The sequence below is a fragment of the Varanus komodoensis genome, unplaced genomic scaffold (assembly GCF_004798865.1).
Source record: "Varanus komodoensis strain SLA01 unplaced genomic scaffold, ASM479886v1 scaffold78, whole genome shotgun sequence".
Taxonomy (NCBI): domain Eukaryota; kingdom Metazoa; phylum Chordata; class Lepidosauria; order Squamata; family Varanidae; genus Varanus; species Varanus komodoensis.
In genome coordinates, this window is record NW_025336455.1 from 1,677,108 (window position 1) to 1,696,075 (window position 18,968).

The following is an 18,968-nucleotide window of genomic DNA, read 5'->3' on the forward strand; positions in this document are numbered from 1 at the left end:
GCGATTCTGCCCTTCGCTTCACCTTTCCTGAAATTCCTGTGACATATTAATGGCTCTTTCTCCATTTTTGTTGTGTGTGGCAGTCCAAGTATGTTCCTTACTGGGAATGCCACCTGTGGGAGTTGCCGTAGGAAGCAAAGCATCCATGACTGTAGTAGTCTTCTTGTTAAAAGTGAAGACCTCTAAGCCAGTGGTTTTCAACCTTTCCACAGCTGGGGGCCGGTGAAAACAGGAAAACCATGTTGGGAATTGCTGAGGCAGAAACAAAAAGCTGTCTCTCTCCTTCCTGCCCCCCCCATTGGCACCAGCACACCCCCTGCAAACATGATGCCAACCAAGGAAAAGGTGGTGGAGCACAGCCAGCCCCCATGCCAGTCCCCAGCATGGGATGCACAGACTGCCAGGAAATCTCCGGCAGACCGGCAGTTGAAAACCTCTGCTCTAGCAGCCCCTGCCTTTGATAAGCAACAGAACAGGGACAGTGTAGGACGATTGCCTAGCGACAGTGACACATGCATTGGTTACTTCCCGGTTGGATTTCTGTAGCACACTGTACATGGGGCTGCCCTTGAAGACGGTCCGTATACTTCAGATGGTGCAAAGTAGAGATGCCAGGTTGCTGACGGGGACTGGCCGTTACTCTCATATAACCCCAGTCCTCTACCAGCTTCACTGGCTTCCCATCGAAGTCCGGGCTCAATTCAAGGTGCTGGTTATTACCTATAAAGCCCTTAATGGCTTGGGACCTGGATACCTAAAGGAACACCTTCTTCTGTATTTGCCCTCCCACCCCCTGAGATCGGCAGCAGAGGCCCTCCTCCGGGAACCCTCCATGAAAGACATCAGGAGGCAAAGTACCCGGAGGAGAGCCTTCTCTGCGGTGGCGCCCCATCTATGGAATGTGCTCCCCAGAGAGGTCCGCCTGGCGCCGTTGTTATTTGTTTTTCGGCACCAGGTTAAGACCTTTTTATTCCACCAATATTTTAATAACTTTTAATATTGGATTATATATGTTTTTAATCTGCAGCCAGGGTGGATCTTAAATTTATTTGTATTATGTTTTATATTACTTTTATTTATTTATGTAAGCCATCCTGAAGCCTTCGCGACAGGACGGCATATAAATATTCTAAATAAATAAATAAATAATCGGTGTGACTGCTGTGGCAGTGCTGGACAGCCACCTGAGTGGGGTGGCATGACGTGGTATCCTGCAACAGCAGGGGGCTGGAGTACATTCACAGAATCATTCCTAGAGTGAGAAGGGGCCAGAAGACCACTGAGTCTATCCTTCTCCTATTCCAGGGCACTAAGTCACACCATCCCACTGTCCAGACACTTCCTGAATGTCTCTAGTGAGGGATGGCTCACAACTTCCCCCAGGTAATAGGTTCCAGTAGTTAAACAAATCTAGAAGCTCCTTTCTGCAGTGACTCCATGCCTTTTTTTCCCTAAATGCAAACTGTACAGAACAGTAGCCTAACAGCAGCGTTTTTCGCTTTTCCTTATAACCATATTTATGTACATTTCCTAAGGTTTCTGGCTCGGATTGCTGGGGGGCGCACCTGAATCGAGGCCAGAGGGCCGCTAAACCATCTCCGGAGAACCGGCACCCGCTGCAGGCTTCTGCACAGTATTTTGGGATGAAGCTGAAATGCAACTTGGGAGCAGCTGTTAAGGTTTGTTTGGTGGAAGACGAATTGTAGCTTTGCACGCAGACTGGGCACAGAGGGACCTTGGCTTCTGAGGGGCAGGGTCCTTGAAGCACCAAGGGGTGATTTCCCTTGTAAAAAGGGACCGGGGAGAGAGGGTGGTCCTGCCACCAAGTCCACCGTTGTACTTTGGATTAATTAGTCCTGAGGGCTAGCGCCTTGTTTCTGTGCTCACGGCCACTGACATTTATAGTTCGCTGCACACCAGGAATCATTCCGTAAAACCAAGAGGGGTGGGGCAAGGCCCGTTCCTCAACCATCGAGATGTTTTCTACACATCCACGGAATCTCTTAAGGATCGTTTCTACGTGAATCTTAGGAATGCCTTCAGCAGATCTCTCCTTAATCTTCTTCAAACTTAGGTGCACAATGTTTCCATTACAGACATGTTTTTATAACATGATATAGAAAGAAGTATTATAAAACATTTCTGTAATAATAAGAATATATATTCTCATCCTGCGAGTCCCCTGGACAGCAAGGCGATCAAACCGGTGAGTCCTAGAGGAGATCAACCCTGGCTGCTCTTTGGACGGCCAGATCCTGAAGATGAAACTCAAATACTTTGGCCACCTAATGAGAAGGAAGGACTCCCTGGAGAAGAGCCTGATGCTGGGAACAATAGATGGCAAAAGGAGGAGGGGACGGCAGAGGATGAGGAGGCTGGGGTCACTGAAGCAGTTGGCGTGAGCTTAAGTGGACTCTGGGGGATGGTGGAGGACAGGAAGGCCTGGAGGAATGTTGTCCATGGGGTCGCGATGAGTTGGACATGACTTCCCGACTAACAACAACAGCAAATTCTCATCTATCCCCAAATCCAGTTCGTTTATCCTGATAAATGAATTCTAGAGGAGTTTATCCTCTTTTAGCACAGATTATCTTGCTTCTCAAGCTTAAATCCTCTAATCTTTGTATTTCTGTTTTGACATTGCCTGCAAATTTAATGAATACATTTTTTGCAAAGTTTGGGCACTTTTTCCTTGTTTTTGTCCCATAAAATGAGGGAATCTTAAATAGCAGGGAAGGGTGGACCTTTGGGGTGAGAAGAGCTCAGGTCCAACTTAACCCTTTGGTGCAAAACATACACGTTCATGCCCTAAACCTCATTATGGAATGAATTCAAACATATTGCCATATTCATATTTGTAATTTTGTAAGCTGTCCTGGGACGTTTTGTAAAGGATGGGATATAAATATTGAAATTAAATTAAATTAAATTAAATTAGACTAAACTAAATGAAATGTCCTATTTAGAACTGAGGGCCATCCACAAACATCAGCTGACTGGGTAAAGAACAATAGTTGAGTTTAGTGGTCAGTCATCCGTTGAGAAAAACATGGTTAATATGCTAAATGGTAACTTTTCTGTATAAACTTGAACACAGGTATTTGAGATTTGGTGTTACAATATCTCTTCCCTCACTGGAGTTTGTGTTGTGTGCGTATACCGACAGTTCTAGAAATGTCCTTAATGGTGGTGTGCGTTCAGTGTATTTTATCCCTATTTTTGGAATTCAGAAAGGACTTCATTTGTCCGATGGGGTTTCAGTTATGCCAGCAGACTTAAGGGCCCTTTGAATGGCCAGGGATACAAGGCCTGGCGACGTGCTGATTCTGTCAGGTTCTTTTTGTGGCTTGCAGACTCTTCAGGCTGCGGGAGTGGCTTGTAGGAAGGCACTAGCGAATGAAATCTGGGCTTTGAGCATGGAGCTCCGTCTTGTGGGAATCTGGTTGTGTTTTTTTGGGTAGTTTAGAGAGTGATGAATCTGCTGATCTATCTGCAAATCGTGAAGCGTACTTTGCCCTATTCTTGTGTTGCTTATCCCTTTGCCCCTCTCCCGGAGGAAAGTTCCTTGTGTCATCTGGAGAGAAATCAGTAAGTGACAGAGGAAACTGGGTGACACTGGTTGGCAGATTTTTTTCCTTTCGCCTTCTTTTGTGTGAATTTCAAATTTTTAATTAGTGGTTAGAGCAAGATAGGTTTGCATATTAAGTGTGCTGTCTTGCAATAATCTTTCCAGGACTGGTCGGGTTGATTCAGACTGTTGTGAGATGTGTGAGTTACAAGAGATGATTGATCATATAATCTGGGATTGCCTGCAGTATGTGGAGGAGTGGAATCCTGTTTTGTGTTTTCTTGCTACCAAGGAGTTTCTCTGGATGTTTTGGGAATTCTTTTGCGGAATGGTAATCCTTGCTTCCTGGTGATGTCTGTTCTTTGGAACTTCTTTAAGGCCTGTAATTTAGTTGGGGGTTTGTATGTTTAAAGGCCTGTCTTTTCCTGGGGTCAGACTAGATGGCCCAGGAGACCCCTTCTGACTCACTCTGTTTCTATGTTTCTTACTGGTGCTGGCTTAGTAAGCTTTCGGCCCCAGTGTTTAACTGGAAAGATGGGGGAGCAAGCTATTATATGTAAAGCAAGCCCCCAGTCATTGGGTCACGGCCCATTCAGTGGCAATGGGTCGTGGCGTCTCATGCCTGGTTTCCAAAGTGTTCTGTGTAGAGGGGCGGTGGACCTCTGGCATAAAGTAAGAAGAGAAAACATTTTGGGATACATAGAAACAGAGCGAGTCAGGAGGGACCTACCGGGCCATCTAGTCTGACCTCCGGCTCTAGCCGGCTCCACTCGCGACATGCCCACCATGCGCATGTCCAGCCTGTCCTTGAAAAGAGAGAGACATAAGCTGACAGCGAGCGGTTTGTGTTTTCTTCTCTCATTCCCAGGAGAGTCCTGTAACTTTAAAGAAATCGCTCACCCCCAGGAGGAGGTCAGCGGCACTGGTGCAGAAGGACCTATATCAGCCCGACAAGTCTGGGCCTTCCGAACAACCAAAGACTCCTTTGTCGAAGCGTCGTCCGGATCCACTCTCTGAGCCCGATCCCAACGAACTGGCAGCTCCCCTCCCTTCCTCATCAGCGGGGCTGCCTCCTGTTGAGCCTTCCTTATCCAAGCCCAGGCCTTTGCCACTGGGTAAGTTTCAGCAGCTGAGGCAAACAGTGGCCAAACACCTGAGCAGCCTTGATCCTGGTTGGTTGGAGAGGTGCCAGGGGAAGGAAAAACAGCGGACTGGAGAGGGGCACCTAGGAGAGTCCTGTCCTGCCCCAGCTGGGAGGACAGGGTTATGCCAGGGATCAGCAGAATTCAGTTCTCTGGAAAAACCGGGTCCTTTTCCACACAGTGGAGAGAAGAAATGGGAGACACACAGCACGTTTCTCACAGGAAACTGCCAGGAAGACATGCTGCCCCTGAGTCAACCTGGGGGAGACGTCCTCAGCCAAAGTGTGCAGGATCACCAGACAAGCGAGGAAGAAGTAAAGGCAGCACTCACTGAAGCTGCAGGTGGGTTTTCCACCATCAAGGATGTCCGTAAACCGGAGGCCTGTGCAAAGGAAGCGGCTCAGAGAGCAGACGAGCATCTTTTGGGAGGACCATCGCCAGGGCTGAGCGGCGTCTTCTGTGAGGTGGAGAATGGACCGCTTCATGCTTCCCGGAGACGAAAAGCCTCTTGTGCGGAAAGACTGCATGACGCCGAAGCCCGAGAGGAGGATGGCGCGGATCGTTCTGAAGGGGACGCCTCTGCTGTAAAGCGCAAGAGGACTAAAGGACAAGCAGGAGACAGGGCATGTGTCAAGAAGCGGTGTGCTGTCAGTCGTAAGCCGAGGCTCGATGAATATGACGGTGGTCACGGCACTGCAGAAGAACGAGTGGAAAGGGGAGTGGCATCCTCGTTCCCTTCTGAAAACCTGCTTGGGGAGCTGGAGGGAGAGGAGTGCCCCAAGCGGCCCAGCGCCTTAGGCTGCAGGTATGTCCCTTAATGGAGCTGGGAACACGTGGCCTGGAAATCGCCTGGGGAGTTGCTACATGTAGCTTTAGTTCTAGGGCAAAGGGTGGCCTTCACTGCAGACTCTCCCTTGCTGACTGAAGTATCTGAGAGAAGAGCTCCCCCACTCGCTTATGCCCTGTGTAATGTTTCCTCCTTTCTGGGTTCACGCTCACACAGATGAGTGCAAGAAAAGATGAGCTCGTGCCGTCCATGTTGCACGAAGTGCCCTTTTTGGAGCCTCACTCCGCAGATTTTCAGCTTGGCAAACATCTGTTTCATGCAATATGTTGTGGAAACATTCTGTCAGACTAGAGGAGGGCCATCATGCCATGTGTTACTGAAGCTTCTGTCCTGCCCAAATCCACTTGGGGGAAGAGAAGGCTTCTTTTCAACTTTCCTAATTTCCTTCTAAAATTATACACTGTCAACACACGGTCAGTCCCGTGGCGACATTTCAAGAGTCAGTTTTGCATAGCATAATAAATTCAGCCACATGAAAAAGAATGTGCAAAATGCATCCTGATAAATGTAAAGCAAAGGACACCCTCAGACACAAAACGCACCCCGGTGATCGGGGCCGGGGATGCTGCCGTATGCTGCGAAGTGTGGGTGAACCGCCGTGCACATCGTTCGCAGAGCAGAAGGAGTTGGGTCCTGAGGTGAGCCAGCCTAGGCGGCCGTCCTCCTCACACTGGCCAAGCAGCCGGTTTTCTGCCCCCTCCTCGTCACTGCCGGGACCTGGGATCCCTGCAAAGCCTCTCTCCTAATGAAGCAGGCAAGCTGTTGGGTGGGGGAGGAGAAGGAGCACCTTTCCCTGAACTTTCTTTAGGGCACGACCCTGACATGGTAGAGCAGGAGGCACAATCCTGCAGCTCCCAGCATCCCCCAGCCAGCCATGTTGCGAATTAGATGGCTTTTTCCTCTCTGAACATGCACAGGACTGCGCCTAAGTTAACTTGTCTTGAGGTCCAAGCCAGATTCTGGGCAATTCTGTCATCCTCAACAGGCCCCACACCTCATCTCAGTTTTCCAGAGGCCCCCCCAACCCCTCAGTAAGTTTCTGTCTGGGAAGATGGGCTGGGTGCAGATGGCTGCAAGAGGGAGGAGAGGGCGGACACATCCTTTCCGTGAATATTTTAATGGGCATTATCCTCTGCAAATGGTAACTTTTTAAAAGACATCTTCCAGCTTCCCACAGCCAGCATAGCTTTAGAGAGTAAAGAAATATTGAGGCTGTGATTGCGGGACACTTATGGGGAGAGGAGGTCCATGCCCCTTCTCTCCAGAGGCGTGTACAAAGCTAGTCTTGCTCGCACGTCCTCCCCAGGGGGCCTGTGGGGCAGCCACGCTGGCTTGCTGAGAAGAGAAGACTGCCCAGTGGCAGAGCCCGGACTTCCATCTCTGGAGCAGCCCTGGTATCTCCACTTCCTCCCACTTCAGGGAGATTTCAGCAATTTGTTACAGTGTGTATGAAAATAAACAAAATAAGCTCTCCTTTGCTGGGGAGGGCATTTGCAGGGCCTGGACAGAAGGACTGAGGGGGAAACAAGCCATAGAATGCCTGATTACCTGTCGGGAGTCATGTGAGTTAGTAGAGGAAGAACCAACCTCCCTGTCATAACTTATTTTCAGGGTTGTGGAGTGGCCCTTAAAGCAACTCCAGTTCTGAGCTGACATTCACACCCAAACCTCCTTTGTCAGTGTGTATTGAAAAGAGTGAAGAAAACACCCTGCGAGGGTCCGCTGGGGGTGCACAATCAAAAGAACATGTACGGTTTATTCAGCCGTACAGGAAATACCTGCGGCAGGTAGGCAGCCGCCGAAGGGACTCCGGAGATGGAGCCTGTGCAAGAAGCTTTTAGAACCTTTCAGCTGCACACACATTTTGGAGAAGCCAGGAGGTGGGGAAGCGGTAGGCAGCTTGCTGGAGGCATGTCAGGGTGAAACAACGGGGATTGAATAGGGTTAAGACAACACAGGGCAAAGGAACCTTCAGGAAAGGCAAACGATTGGCGTGTCTGGGATGCCCCCCCCCCCCCGCCACTCCCGGAAGACCTTTCAGGACAGGCCCGTCCAAGTCTAAGGTTGTTCTTACAGTGTCAGGCCTTTAGCGGCCATACGATGGCAAACCTTTTGCTCACTTTGTCCTGACAGGGTTCAGGTAGGGCCTCTGCAGCGAGACGTAAGTGACGTAAGTGCGGTGATCTTTCTTGATGGAGGGAGCTTGCTTCTTTCCAGGGCACGGCCGTGGACGGAGGACAACTTTGTACGCCTCAACCTCAAAAAGAAATCCTTCGTGAAGGGGTGTGTGCTGAAGGGGAGACGGCTTCGCAAGCAGGTGAGCTGCCCTTTGACCCTGTGAGAGTCATTTGCAAGCCTGACGAGCTAGAAGGGATGTGCACAAGGTTTGGTGCTTGTTTATTAATTACATGTATCAACAGTGATGTAAAAGAGATTTTTCCTGGGATTTTGGAATGAGAGTTTCTTGACTCACAAGACCTGAATGGAATTTAAACCAGAATATATGATTTTTAAAAATAAATACATTGACTACTTTCCCAAGACAGAATATTTATGCTTGAAACATTCTGATAAATAACATTTAGTTTCATCCCCACTGGGCTTGTTGAGGCTTCAGCTTTTATCAGTGCCTTCCAGCAAATTTAGAGAAATGGGTGATTTGAATAATTTGGGTTTTCAAGATGGAAGCTGTCCAGAACTTAAACAAATTATGTATGTGTTCTTCTGACAGCCACCTCCGTGATTCATTCTCCCATTAGGCAGCGAGGAGATGTTTAAATGTCTTAATGTGTTGTGCCATAATTTAGGAGCTCCTCTTGGGAGTAACAAATTCCTAGTTTTTAAAAAAATAAATCTGGAAGAAAATTACTGTGAAAGCCTTTGTATTCTTCTGTTACTCCAAGAGCAAAGTAGATACCGCATTTGCCAATATTTCAGTCACTTCAGGTAGATAAGTTCTTCTTGCACCTAAAATGCATTAAACAAGTGAGTTGCATAACTGACTTGTTCAGTAGAATACCTGTCTCCTTCCCCTGCACCTGCTCTTGTAACAGGTCAGCACAGGTGTTTCAGTCAGCTGCACCTTTCTGTTGTTGTTGTTGTTTCTATACTTCAGTCTTCTTATAAATCATGAGCTGTCCTCACCTTGCTGGCATTTGAGCAAATGAGCCCTGAACAGCCCTGGCACAATCCTATATGTTTCGACAGAAAAAATAGTACAACTCCCAGCATGCCCCAGCCAGCCTTGTGGGCTGGGGCATGCTGGAAACTGTAGGATATTTTTCTGTTTGGGCATGTATAGGAATGCATCTTAATTCTCCCCAGTCCTTATGCACAGAACTGGAGTACGGCCTTTTATTGATAGAGATAAGCCTTGGAGCAGGATCAGCAACATGGTGTCTAAGGGCGCCACTGTGCCCCTGGGCATCTTTCATGGGGTCCACCCAGGTGCCTGTCCCTCCCGCTTTGATAACGATGAATACCTTGCCTTATCAGTAGCTGAGATTGCCGTGAAGAAGGTTCCCGCTGTGGCTGCAAACAGTGGAATTGCGTAGTATGCTAGCTCTCAGCCCCTACGCCTGGCGTGTGCGCAGCACCTCGGAGCTTCGTGCCTCCCCAGCAGCTGTTTCGTAGTGGTGTCCTGGATGGTTTCTCAAATGGTTGAATGTAACCGAAAAGTTGCCTTAGAAGTTTTGACGTGCTGCGATCAAGCTAGTCCCCTTTTGCCTGGTTCCCTGAAGCCAAGCCCCTGCAGGAAGGGCAGGCAGCTCTCGCCTTAGCCCGCCTCTTGCTGTCTTCGCAGGTGTGGAAGCAGAAGTGGCGGAAAAAGGGAGAACAGTTTGGTGGAGGCGGCAGGCCGTTGGACCGAGGCTCTGACCTGTGCTTCAGGTGTGGGGGACTGGGTCACTGGGCTTTGCAGTGCAAGGGGTCAGGTAAGTCTGGTTGAATCCGTCAAACCCCACGGCCAGATATTGGCATGGGCCACATTCTTTTAACTCTACAAAGAGAAGCAAGAGCACTTAAGTACATTTTGGGTAGCTTATAAGAAACCGATGGAGCCTCCAATACCCTTCTTTTAGGCTGCCTATTGGAAGGGCGAGCCCCATAACTTGTCTGACTGGGACATGGATAAAGGGAAATTCTTCTTCCCATGGAATAATGTGGCTGTGGAATTTTTTCTTAGAGGATTTAGAGAACAGTGGAAGCTCTACAGAGCGAAATAAGTGCGATAAAACAGTGATGAAAGCAGGCAAAGCAACTTAAAAGGAGAGGAGGTGCCTCATTTAGAGGGAATGGAGCGTGTTTCCATTGGGCTAGTGGGCCTGTTAATCAGGAGGGACGTGTTTGCTTGAAGCCTCCCATCGCATCTGAGCTTAAGGCCCTCCTCCTCCCCTGGCTGTGCTGAGGGAGGGGAGGTGGAGCCATTTTGCCAGTCCCTCTTCCATCCCGTCCCTTTTTCCTTGCCTGCCACACCGTTTTGTGACTGTTCCGTGGACAGGGGCTATTTTCTTTCATTGATTAGTGGAAAGCTGCTCCACAAGCCTCTTTGTCTGAGGAGAAGCATTAAAAAGGAGGAAAATGCCACATTCTGTGTCTCCGTGGAGCATATTCTGAGGCTGGCTCTTTTTCCCTTGCCGCAGCATCAGCGTTCGCAGATCATGGCCGTGGGGGTGCGCTCCCGCCTCGCCTTCCGGGCTGCAGCTGTCAGGGGGCTGCAGACTTCCACTTCTGCTTCCCTCGAACTGCGGCTGCTTGCTCTCTCCAGTTAAGCGGCAGTTAAGGCTCCCTGGGATTAGTGAGACAGGCTGGGTCATTAACCACGGCTAACCATCCAGGTTTCTTTTCCTGAACCAGAGGGTTAGCACTAACCACTGTTTGTCTGTGCTGAACAGAGTAAATAACTCTCTTTCAGTGAGCTGCAACGAGATGAGAGAGTTCCTTGCCTCCTCCTCTTGGCTGTGCTGGCAGAGGAGAGGGAACACACTCCATGGGACTCAGCCGGTGCTGTAGTGCTGCATGTGAACCAGGGCAAATGTTTAAATGGGGGGGGATGATGGGAAGCTGCCTCGCACCATTTCCCATCCAGATCTTTTGCCCGCATTCCCACAGTGACTGGCCACAACGCCTCGGGGGCCAGAGAACGAGCCGTTCTGTGCACTGTGCTTTACCACTAAGCTGTGCCTCTTCTCCCAAAGAGGGAAGCTCCCTCTTGAATTACACTGAAGCTTCTGGAGTAATACCCCTTTTCTTGCTGCAGTGGTGGAACAGCTCCCAGCCACCAGCTCTCAACTCGAGCCAAGTGGCTGTGCCTCCGAAGAGGACGCCCCGTTGCTAACTCTTGAGGAAGTGGCTCGGATGACCAATACAGCCTACTTCAAGGCCTCGGGTAGGACGCGAAGGCCGTGGTGCCAGAGAGCCGACTCCGGTTTGTCTCAAGTCAGGAAGAATAATTCGTAACGGGCCAGTTTTCCCACTGACCCATCCCTGCCTGAGGTTTTTGGTTTCGTTGCCCCTTCGTCTCCCTTTTTAATATCACTTTTATTTGTTTTCTATGAGCAGATACAAGTACATGATTTTATGTGAACAAACAGCTTCAACAATCTGAATTCCCACAAAACAGAAGAGGATCCCTCCCAGGAGAGGAAAATGGGGAGGACGGGGAGCCGCCCGACTCCACATCAGACCTGTCTCGGTCCTCCTAGGCCCCTTTGCCAACACTGGCTGGCAGCAGTTCTGCAGAAGCTCAGGCGGGAATATTTCCAGCCCTACCTGGGGACTGAACCCGGGGATCCTCTTCATCAGTCTTTTTTCCAGCCTTAAAAGTTTTAAATGAGCTACAGAACATTCAATATAAATCCAGAGAACATTCGCACTTGTTGGATTAAAAATGTAATCAGTACATAATCTCCCGGTCCTTCTTCCTCTTTCCTCCCCAGTGAAGGATGAGAGTGGCCAGGAAGCCCTGGAGCAGCTTGCTCAAGAGCAAGAGGGCCACCTGCACGTGCAGAGGCCTGTGTACGAGCCCCCGCCTCCCCCCGCACCCATGGAACCTCTCTACGAACCGGGCCAGGATGGGAAGGTGACAGGTGAGGCGGAGGAAGAGGGCAGCCCTTGCTGACAGCCATGCTTTGGGAGGAGAACATTTCCCACCGAGCCTTTTGAAGACCTCGAGTAGGACTCGCCTCTGTTCCCCAGCCTGCCCCGCAGGTTGTCTCTGGCCTCGTGTCGTGGCCTCCTGCAGCCGTTCCACTGGCCCAGCAACCGCCTGGCCTTGGCTGCGTGGGCACGCAAGGAGCAGTGGCTCCAGAAACCGGCGTTGGGGCCCCAGATAAGGAGGCCTTGCGCAGAAGTGGCTGTCGGCTGTCGGTAAACCCGGATCGCTTTGGCCGTCAGAGTTCATTGTCTCCGCTGTGACTCATGAGACCTCACAGCCGGGGACAAAGCGCCGTTGCTCGGGGAGTCTGTTCTCCTGCACCGAACCTCCCTCCCAGCCTGGCCTGGTGCCTTCCAGGTGTGTCTGGCTACAGCTGCCGTGATCCCCAGCCCGCCAGCCAGCCCACACGTCTGCCAGGACTTGGGGCAGAGTCCAGATGCTTTGGATCAAAGGCCCTGACTAGCATCTGGAGTTGCGAATGCCATGCCCTAATCCTGCCTCCTGCAGCCCTAAGTATCGCACGCTTGCTCCGGCCGGCCACTGCCGCTTTCCTGACATTCTCTCTCTGTGTCTGTGTCCCATATCTTGAGCAGAGACCCCTCCTGAAGTGTTCCAAGCACTGGCTGAGCTGGGCTATGCCTCCTTCCGACCAGGGCAGGAAGCCGCCGTGATGAGGGTACTTTCAGGTAAGGCAGTTGGCTTGCCTGAAGTCTGGGCCAAATACTTGCTCATTGTACTGAAGCTTAAAGTGAATGAAACCTTTACGTTAAAAAGATGGTACAGCCATGCTCATCAATGGGAGAGGGGGGATCAAAATCCTCAACTTTGAATAAAATACCTTTATTAGGAACAACCAAGATGTCACCAAATTGTGTGCGAGAGAAAGGATGCATTGCAATGACCGTGTGTGTGTGGTCTTTCTCAGCCTCCTCCCTGAACTGTGTAGCCCTTTTGAATGCTCTGGCCATGTGGCTGCTGCATTGGAAGGGCTGTGAGGGCCCTCGGGTCCAGCCCCCTGCTGTTGCAGGACACTAAGCTGCACCATCCCACTCAGAGGGCTGCCCAGTTCCTCTTTGAATGTCTCTAGTGTGGGAGAGTCACTGAGAGCCTTTGGGGTAGCTCTTCCTGATGTCCAGCCTGAATCTGGGTTGTTGCAGCTTGACTTGATTATTCCGTGTCCTGCAGTCTGGCATCAGTAAGAGGAGATCCTGACCTTCCTCTTTGGGACAGCCTTTGAGGGACTTCTAGAGGGATCTCATGTCCCCCCTCAGTCTTTTTCTTCCCAAGGCTGAACATGCCCAGTTCTCCCAGTCTCTCCTCACAGGGCAGTGTCCCCAACCCAGTGTGTCCTGTTTGAGCTTCAAGCCCGTTGGATCGAAATGCCTGTTTTGCTCTTTGTCTGGGTGGCTCCACATTCTGAAACCAGCAGACGGAAAGCTGACCTGACACAACGCCCGTTTCTCCTCCAGTCACGCTGGGCAGTGGATGACCCAGATCCCCAGTCAGCTGTGCACTGCGGTCCCCCGGGGCGTCATAGCTGGGCCTTCGAGCCAAGGCCAGGTCCACGCTCCAGCCTTCCCCAGGGCTGGGTCTCCAGTGCAAGGGCCCTGCCAGCTCCTGCCTGCATTCTGCGCCAGCCCTGCTCTCAGGCACGCACTCAGCCCCTCCAGCCGGTCTGACGGTGGCTCCCTGGTCCTGCGGGAAGGGGATGCGTCCCTCGGTGGCAGCTCCCTGCAGCAGGGTGGGGTAGCCCTTTGGCCTTCACGGGCCCCCGGAATGCCACTTGGCTGGGCCACCATGATGGCTCCTTGCTGTTGGAATCCGCTCTCCTCCCATCTCCCCAGTGTGGGCCCACGCCCAGCCCCTTGTCTCCCTGCTGCACAAGCAGAATGGGGGGGTGGCAGGGCTCCCCCCACCCAGCTCAGGACGCTTGAGGTGAGGGGCTGTCAGTGCCAGCGGGCAGCACAGGAGAGTGCAGGGGAGCCCACCGCGTGAGCCTGGGAGGACCAGCCTCAGGCCCCAGCTCAGCTCAGCCAGAGCAGCCCCCGGTAGGCTGCCCTCATCGGTGTCACGAGGATAAAATTGGGACCAGGCAAGACCATGACTTCCCCGCTGAGCCGCTTGGGTGGGCTGGGGGAGCAGGCCGCAAGCCCAGTGGGCATGCGGCTGAAGCTGGGGGGTGACGGCAGGGAGCAGCTGCCTGGGGGTGGCCAGCCTGAGGGATCCCGGCCCTCTAAGTCTGCCGCCGTCCTCCTCTTCCTCCCTCCGCCAACAGGGCTCTCCACCCTGGTGGTCCTGTCCACCGGAATGGGGAAATCTCTCTGCTACCAGCTTCCGGCTTACCTGTACCGCAGGCGGTCCAGATGCATCACTCTGGTGATCTCGCCGCTGGTGTCACTGATGGATGACCAGGTGAGTTGGCAGATGCCTCTGGATTTGGGACCGTTGCGATTTAGCTGCTTGCGATCCAGAGAAACAGGCAGAAAGAAGTGCTTTGCCCAAGTCATTCCCCCGACCTTGCTTTCCTGCCAAATCCCAGCTCCAGGCTAAATCGGCTCTCGTCCTTAACCTAGCCACTACGGTGTTTCTCTCTTCCCTGATCTGTTTCACCGGCAGGGTGCCATGACCTAAGGTGTTGCTAGTGTTGAAAACATGCTAGATGCTGTGCAGAGCAGAGGCGCGCCCGAGTGCCAGCCTGCCTGCCGTCTGCCTCGGGGGGGAGACAGGTGGCGGTGGGAGGGCCGTGCCCGCTGGAGCCGGGGGGTGGCCGGTCCTGGGGCAGCTCTGCGGAGGCAGTGCGTGGCTTCAGGGAGGGACCTGAGCGGGAGGAAAACCGGAGGGTGGCTAGGTGGGTGGTGGAGCGGATCCTGACTGGGCAGGGTAGGAGCCGAAAGGGAAGGAGTTAAAGGGATGCACCAAGAGGTTACGGCACAAAGGGCAGGAAGCCGCACAGGGACTGGTGACCGGTTCCTGGCTGCAGGGGGGAAGCCAGAGCCAGGACGATGGACCTCCGGCTGGCAAGCCGTGCCTCCCACGCTTCCCCGGAAGGGCTCCCTTTCTGCTGCCCTCATCCCCCTTCTCCCGCCAGTCATTGAACGGCTTTCCGGCTGTTGTGCATTTCCCCCCCATTCTGCCATGTTGGAATGCCTCTCCTGAAGCTTGGCTACTGACAGGAAGAGAGAGAAGCTCAGCATGTAGGTGCTCCTGCTGTTTTGGCTCCGTTCTTTGACCCCTCTGCTCTCGCCCCTTCCCCTCCCTCCAGGGAAGCGTCAGCAGGAAGCTGGCAAGGGAGTGGCTTCCGTGGGTGCGAGTGGAGAGCGTGCCCACCCCTCTGCTGTGCCGCGCCCATTTCTGCCCAGCCCTCCAAGGTCAAGCGATGCGCCTTCCGTCCTTCTCTTGCAGGTCTCTGGGCTTCCCCCGTGCCTGAAGGCGGCCTGCGTGCACTCCAACATGTCCAAGGCCCAGAAGGAAGCCGCTCTGGACAGGGTGAGCCCCCCGGTGTCGGAGGCATGGATCCTTGGTGCAGCGGCAGAACTGCCCTGCCTCCTGACCTGACCTGCCTCCAGCCCGGAGCTTGTGAACGAGAAATGCCATAGCACTTGGCTTTGAACCACCCCACGTAAAGGGTCTAACATGTAGTGCGTGCGGTTGTCCCCGTCCTGCAGATGAGGGACCGAGACCCCCAGCCCACGGCCACCTAGGGAATTCCTGGCCAGGGGCTGAAGTGGAGCCGGGGGCTTCCTCCTTGTAGCTCGGCTTCTCCGCAGCTACGCCACAGGGACTCTCTGGAGGGGACCCGTTGTCCAAATCTTCAGGCAATTTACGGAAGATCCAGCATGGTTCAGTGCGCGGATGAGTGCAGGACTACCAAAGACTGGGCAGAAAGGGTTGGGGCTAGGCAGGAAGCCGGCGGGGGGGGGGGGGGGGGAAACGGCTGCCGTTTCTGCTTCTCGGACGAACGGATGGCCAGCAGGAGAGAGGTGTTGCCCTGGGAACCACTGAAACGGGGGACCAGTTGCGGCTGCCGAGGCCCCAGAGGGACAGTCCACAGCGGGCTGGGGCCAGACGGCTGAGCCGGGCTAAGGGGCAGAAGCGACCTGACTGGCTCGACCTGGCTGCTTGCAGGTGAAGGCCGGGCTGGTCCACGTGCTTCTGCTCTCCCCCGAGGCCTTGGTCGGCGGGGGCTTCCCGGGGTCCAGCTGCCTCCCGCCCGCTGACCAGCTGCCCCCCGTGGCGTTCGCCTGCATCGACGAAGCCCACTGTGTCTCCGAGTGGTCCCACAATTTCCGTCCCTGTTACCTGCGAGTTTGTAAGGTATGGACTGGTGGAGAGGGGATGCTTGTACCTGAGGAGAGGCTTAGGTGGGCCTCCGACTGGGCACGCTGGGGAACTGGGACGGGGGCCCCAACAAGTCTGCCATGGCCAGTGACCCACGAGTGGCTGCTGCCACGGTGAGCGCAGCCAGCAAACTCTCCTCGCTGGGGAGCCAGGCGGGGTTCGGGAAGGGCCGCTTAGTGCGGAGGATCACGTCTGGCACGGTGGCTCCCGAGTGTGGGGAAGTCCCAGCTTTAACCGCGGGCTGGTAAACCCACCACCACCTTCATGCAACCATCGGGCGTGTGGCGGGAAGCAAAAGCGGCAGGGCCTGGCTCCACGGTGCGTGCGCGTCGCCCTTCTGGGGAGATGTGAGGCGGCGTGAGAGCGGGCTGCTTGTGGCTGGCGCGGTTCCAGGCCTCTTGGGCCGAAAGAGTCAGTGGGGTGACGCTGGGCTTGCTCTAGACGTGAAATGTAGGTGGGGTCAGAGGGAGTGCCCAGGGGTCTTTGAGGACCGGCTAGGGCTCTGAGCACGTGCAGAGAACCTTTCACTACCAAGGGTCCGTAGCACTCCCACAAATCTGGGGCCGAGGACAAAGGTCCTAAGTGTAGTGATGCATATTCCAGCCGGAGTTGAGTCTGCAACGCTTCTCTCGGTGTGCAGATGTGTTCTGGTTAAAGTCGGCCATTGGGGTTTTCTGTGGACATTGGAAGAAAAACAAATAGCTCTTAAAGGGTTTCCTGTGGGTTTAAAGCAAGGTTTGATGTCTTGTCACTGAGCAGGCCTAAGTTCTCAAGTCTTTTAGCAATGAGACGGCTTGCTTGGAAAATGTGAGCACTGAGCTGCACAGCCATCCCTCAGGTCCTGCCTAGGAACTGAATATGCCTGGCCTGATGGACAAAGGGATTCTTTAAAGACCTCCCATGTATGGTTATGCAGCTTAGCGACTCAGATAGGCTGGCCATGCCGGCTGAGAAGGGCAGCCCCACACGCTGGGGAGGCACCTGGTGGCCACCTGGCTCGCTCTCTCAGGGTGAGCCTCCCTCTCTGTTCCGCCTTAAAAGACGTGAGGGCCGGCGCGCACAGGGAGCCGGTCTGCCCGGCGAGGAGGTGGCCCCGTTGGCCTTCCATGCGCTCCGGAGCAGGAGGACCGACTCTGGCGCCGTCTCCCGGCAGGCTCTTCGGGATCGCTTGGGCGTGCGCTGCTTCCTGGGCTTGACAGCCACCGCCACCCTCTCCACGGCGCGGGACGTGGCCCATCACTTGGGCGTCCCGGAGGGCGAGGGGATCGCCGTGCGCTCTGCTGCCGTGCCGCCCAACTTGCACCTCTCGGTCTCCACCGACAGAGACAAAGACGAGGTGAGTCTGGGCCAGGCCGGCCCTGGCCCAAAAGGCCGCGTCGGCGTGTTGAGGGGAGCTCCCAGGGGCCGCCCCAGCGTGCACGCCGGTGGAGCGCCGCCAGCAAAGCAGCCCCTGATGCACGCAGGGCCACCCAGGCGGAGAGGACACGTGTGTGAGCATCCAGATCGCGAGGCGCTCTTCTGGGCGAGCGACCGCACACGCAGGTGTGCCTTGGCGGACGAAGGCCGCCTGGCTCCGCGCTGCCCCTGCCTCACCGGCCGATCTGGGCGCGCAGAGGAAGCTTTTGGGAGGAACTGCGGCTCAGCCTGCACAGGGTGTTCCTGGCAAGGGCCGCCTTCTTCAGCCCGGGGCACTCCAGATGTGTTGGACTGCAGCTTCCCATCAGCCCCTGCAGCATGAACCGTGATGAGGAATGATGGAAGCTGTAGTCCCAACATACGTGGAGCTGATCGGCGCTTGTTACAGGAAACATTTTGTTTCAGCTCTCGGCTCCTCAGCAAGCGTCTCTGTTTTTCAGGCTTGTAATGAGAAAAAGGTATTTCATAAAGGAAGGGGAGGACATGGGTCGGGCTTAGCACGCGTGTTTCCAATTTGGATAGTCCACGGCTTCCCAAATGTCAACTGTCCTTTGCCATTCCTTCCTTTCCTTTCGAGCAACAGATGAAACATTCATAGCATCGCCAGGCAAGCAGCACTACACCTCCAGGCCGGCTCCTTATTCTCTTCAACCTGTTACAGGCCCTGGTGAACTTGCTGAAAGGGGAGAGGTTCGGAAGCCTGGACTCTGTCATTGTTTACTGCACGCGCCGGGAGGAGACAGTCCGGATCGCAGCGCTCATCCGCACATGTCTCCAGGGGGTGATGCTCAAAGCACCACCCGAAGCGGAGGAACACAAGGACCCAAGCTCCGCTGCGGAGAGGAAGAAAGCAAAAGGTGGCTGAGGATCACTGGGGAGGCCAGGCAGGAAAACCGTTGCCAGGAAACAGAGGAGCTGCCCAAAATGTGCATGATGTTGTTCTTGTCCTTGGGCTAAAAGTGAAAAGTATATATTTGTCATCTGCTGTGGGTCACGATGGATTGTTAGAAAGCGACCCAATTAAATGCAGCACAGGTCACTGGAAAATGCAGGTGCATGTGTTGGTCATGGGTGGCTCGAGGACGATTGCTTGAACCCAGATGTAAAAGATGGAAGGCTGGGCTGAGGAGCTGCAGCCAGGTTGAGAAAAGAGACCTATGAACAGCTGAGAGAGAAGACCCAACTTCCAGCCCTGGCACCGTGCGCCTGCAGGCCAAACTATAAGCCATTATAGTTAGGGTTAGAAAAATGAGGTGTCCTGGCATGATTCTGAGGGTTGGAATGTGTTTAGAAGGGGCAGAAAGGATGAGCTGTGCAGAAAAAGCTACTCAGGGAAGGCTTTTTCAAAATCTTCCTCTTTTCAGTGGTATTTTAGCCCTATATTAGAGTTAGGGGTGTGCACCAGGGTAGGGTTAGGGTTAGAAAAACGAGGTGTCCTGGCATGATTCTGAGGGTTGGAATGTGTTTAGAAGCGGCAGAAATGATGAGCTGCGTGGAAAAAGC

At 53.6% G+C, this 18,968-nt stretch overlaps 2 protein-coding genes across 2 annotated transcripts in view; both read left to right on the plus strand.

The window, feature by feature from the left end:
* The first annotated feature begins 1,362 nt into the window (after nucleotides 1-1,362).
* Nucleotides 1,363-10,645, plus strand: LOC123035249. Its single transcript, XM_044453236.1, has 5 exons — nucleotides 1,363-1,383; nucleotides 1,536-1,679; nucleotides 4,437-5,515; nucleotides 7,775-7,874; nucleotides 9,360-10,645. Exons 1-5 carry the CDS (start codon nucleotides 1,363-1,365, stop codon nucleotides 9,501-9,503), a joined length of 1,488 nt encoding a protein of 495 aa, XP_044309171.1. The 3' UTR covers nucleotides 9,504-10,645.
* RECQL4 (RecQ like helicase 4) overlaps nucleotides 10,643-18,968 on the plus strand; it is a 20,914-nt gene continuing 12,588 nt past the window's right edge. The window contains exons 1-8 of the mRNA XM_044453340.1: nucleotides 10,643-10,943; nucleotides 11,494-11,643; nucleotides 12,305-12,397; nucleotides 13,987-14,123; nucleotides 15,114-15,197; nucleotides 15,837-16,025; nucleotides 17,203-17,385; nucleotides 18,127-18,322. Coding sequence (XP_044309275.1) covers nucleotides 10,913-10,943; nucleotides 11,494-11,643; nucleotides 12,305-12,397; nucleotides 13,987-14,123; nucleotides 15,114-15,197; nucleotides 15,837-16,025; nucleotides 17,203-17,385; nucleotides 18,127-18,322 — 1,063 coding nt within the window. The 5' untranslated portion in view covers nucleotides 10,643-10,912. The remainder of the gene's footprint in view (nucleotides 10,944-11,493; nucleotides 11,644-12,304; nucleotides 12,398-13,986; nucleotides 14,124-15,113; nucleotides 15,198-15,836; nucleotides 16,026-17,202; nucleotides 17,386-18,126; nucleotides 18,323-18,968) is intronic.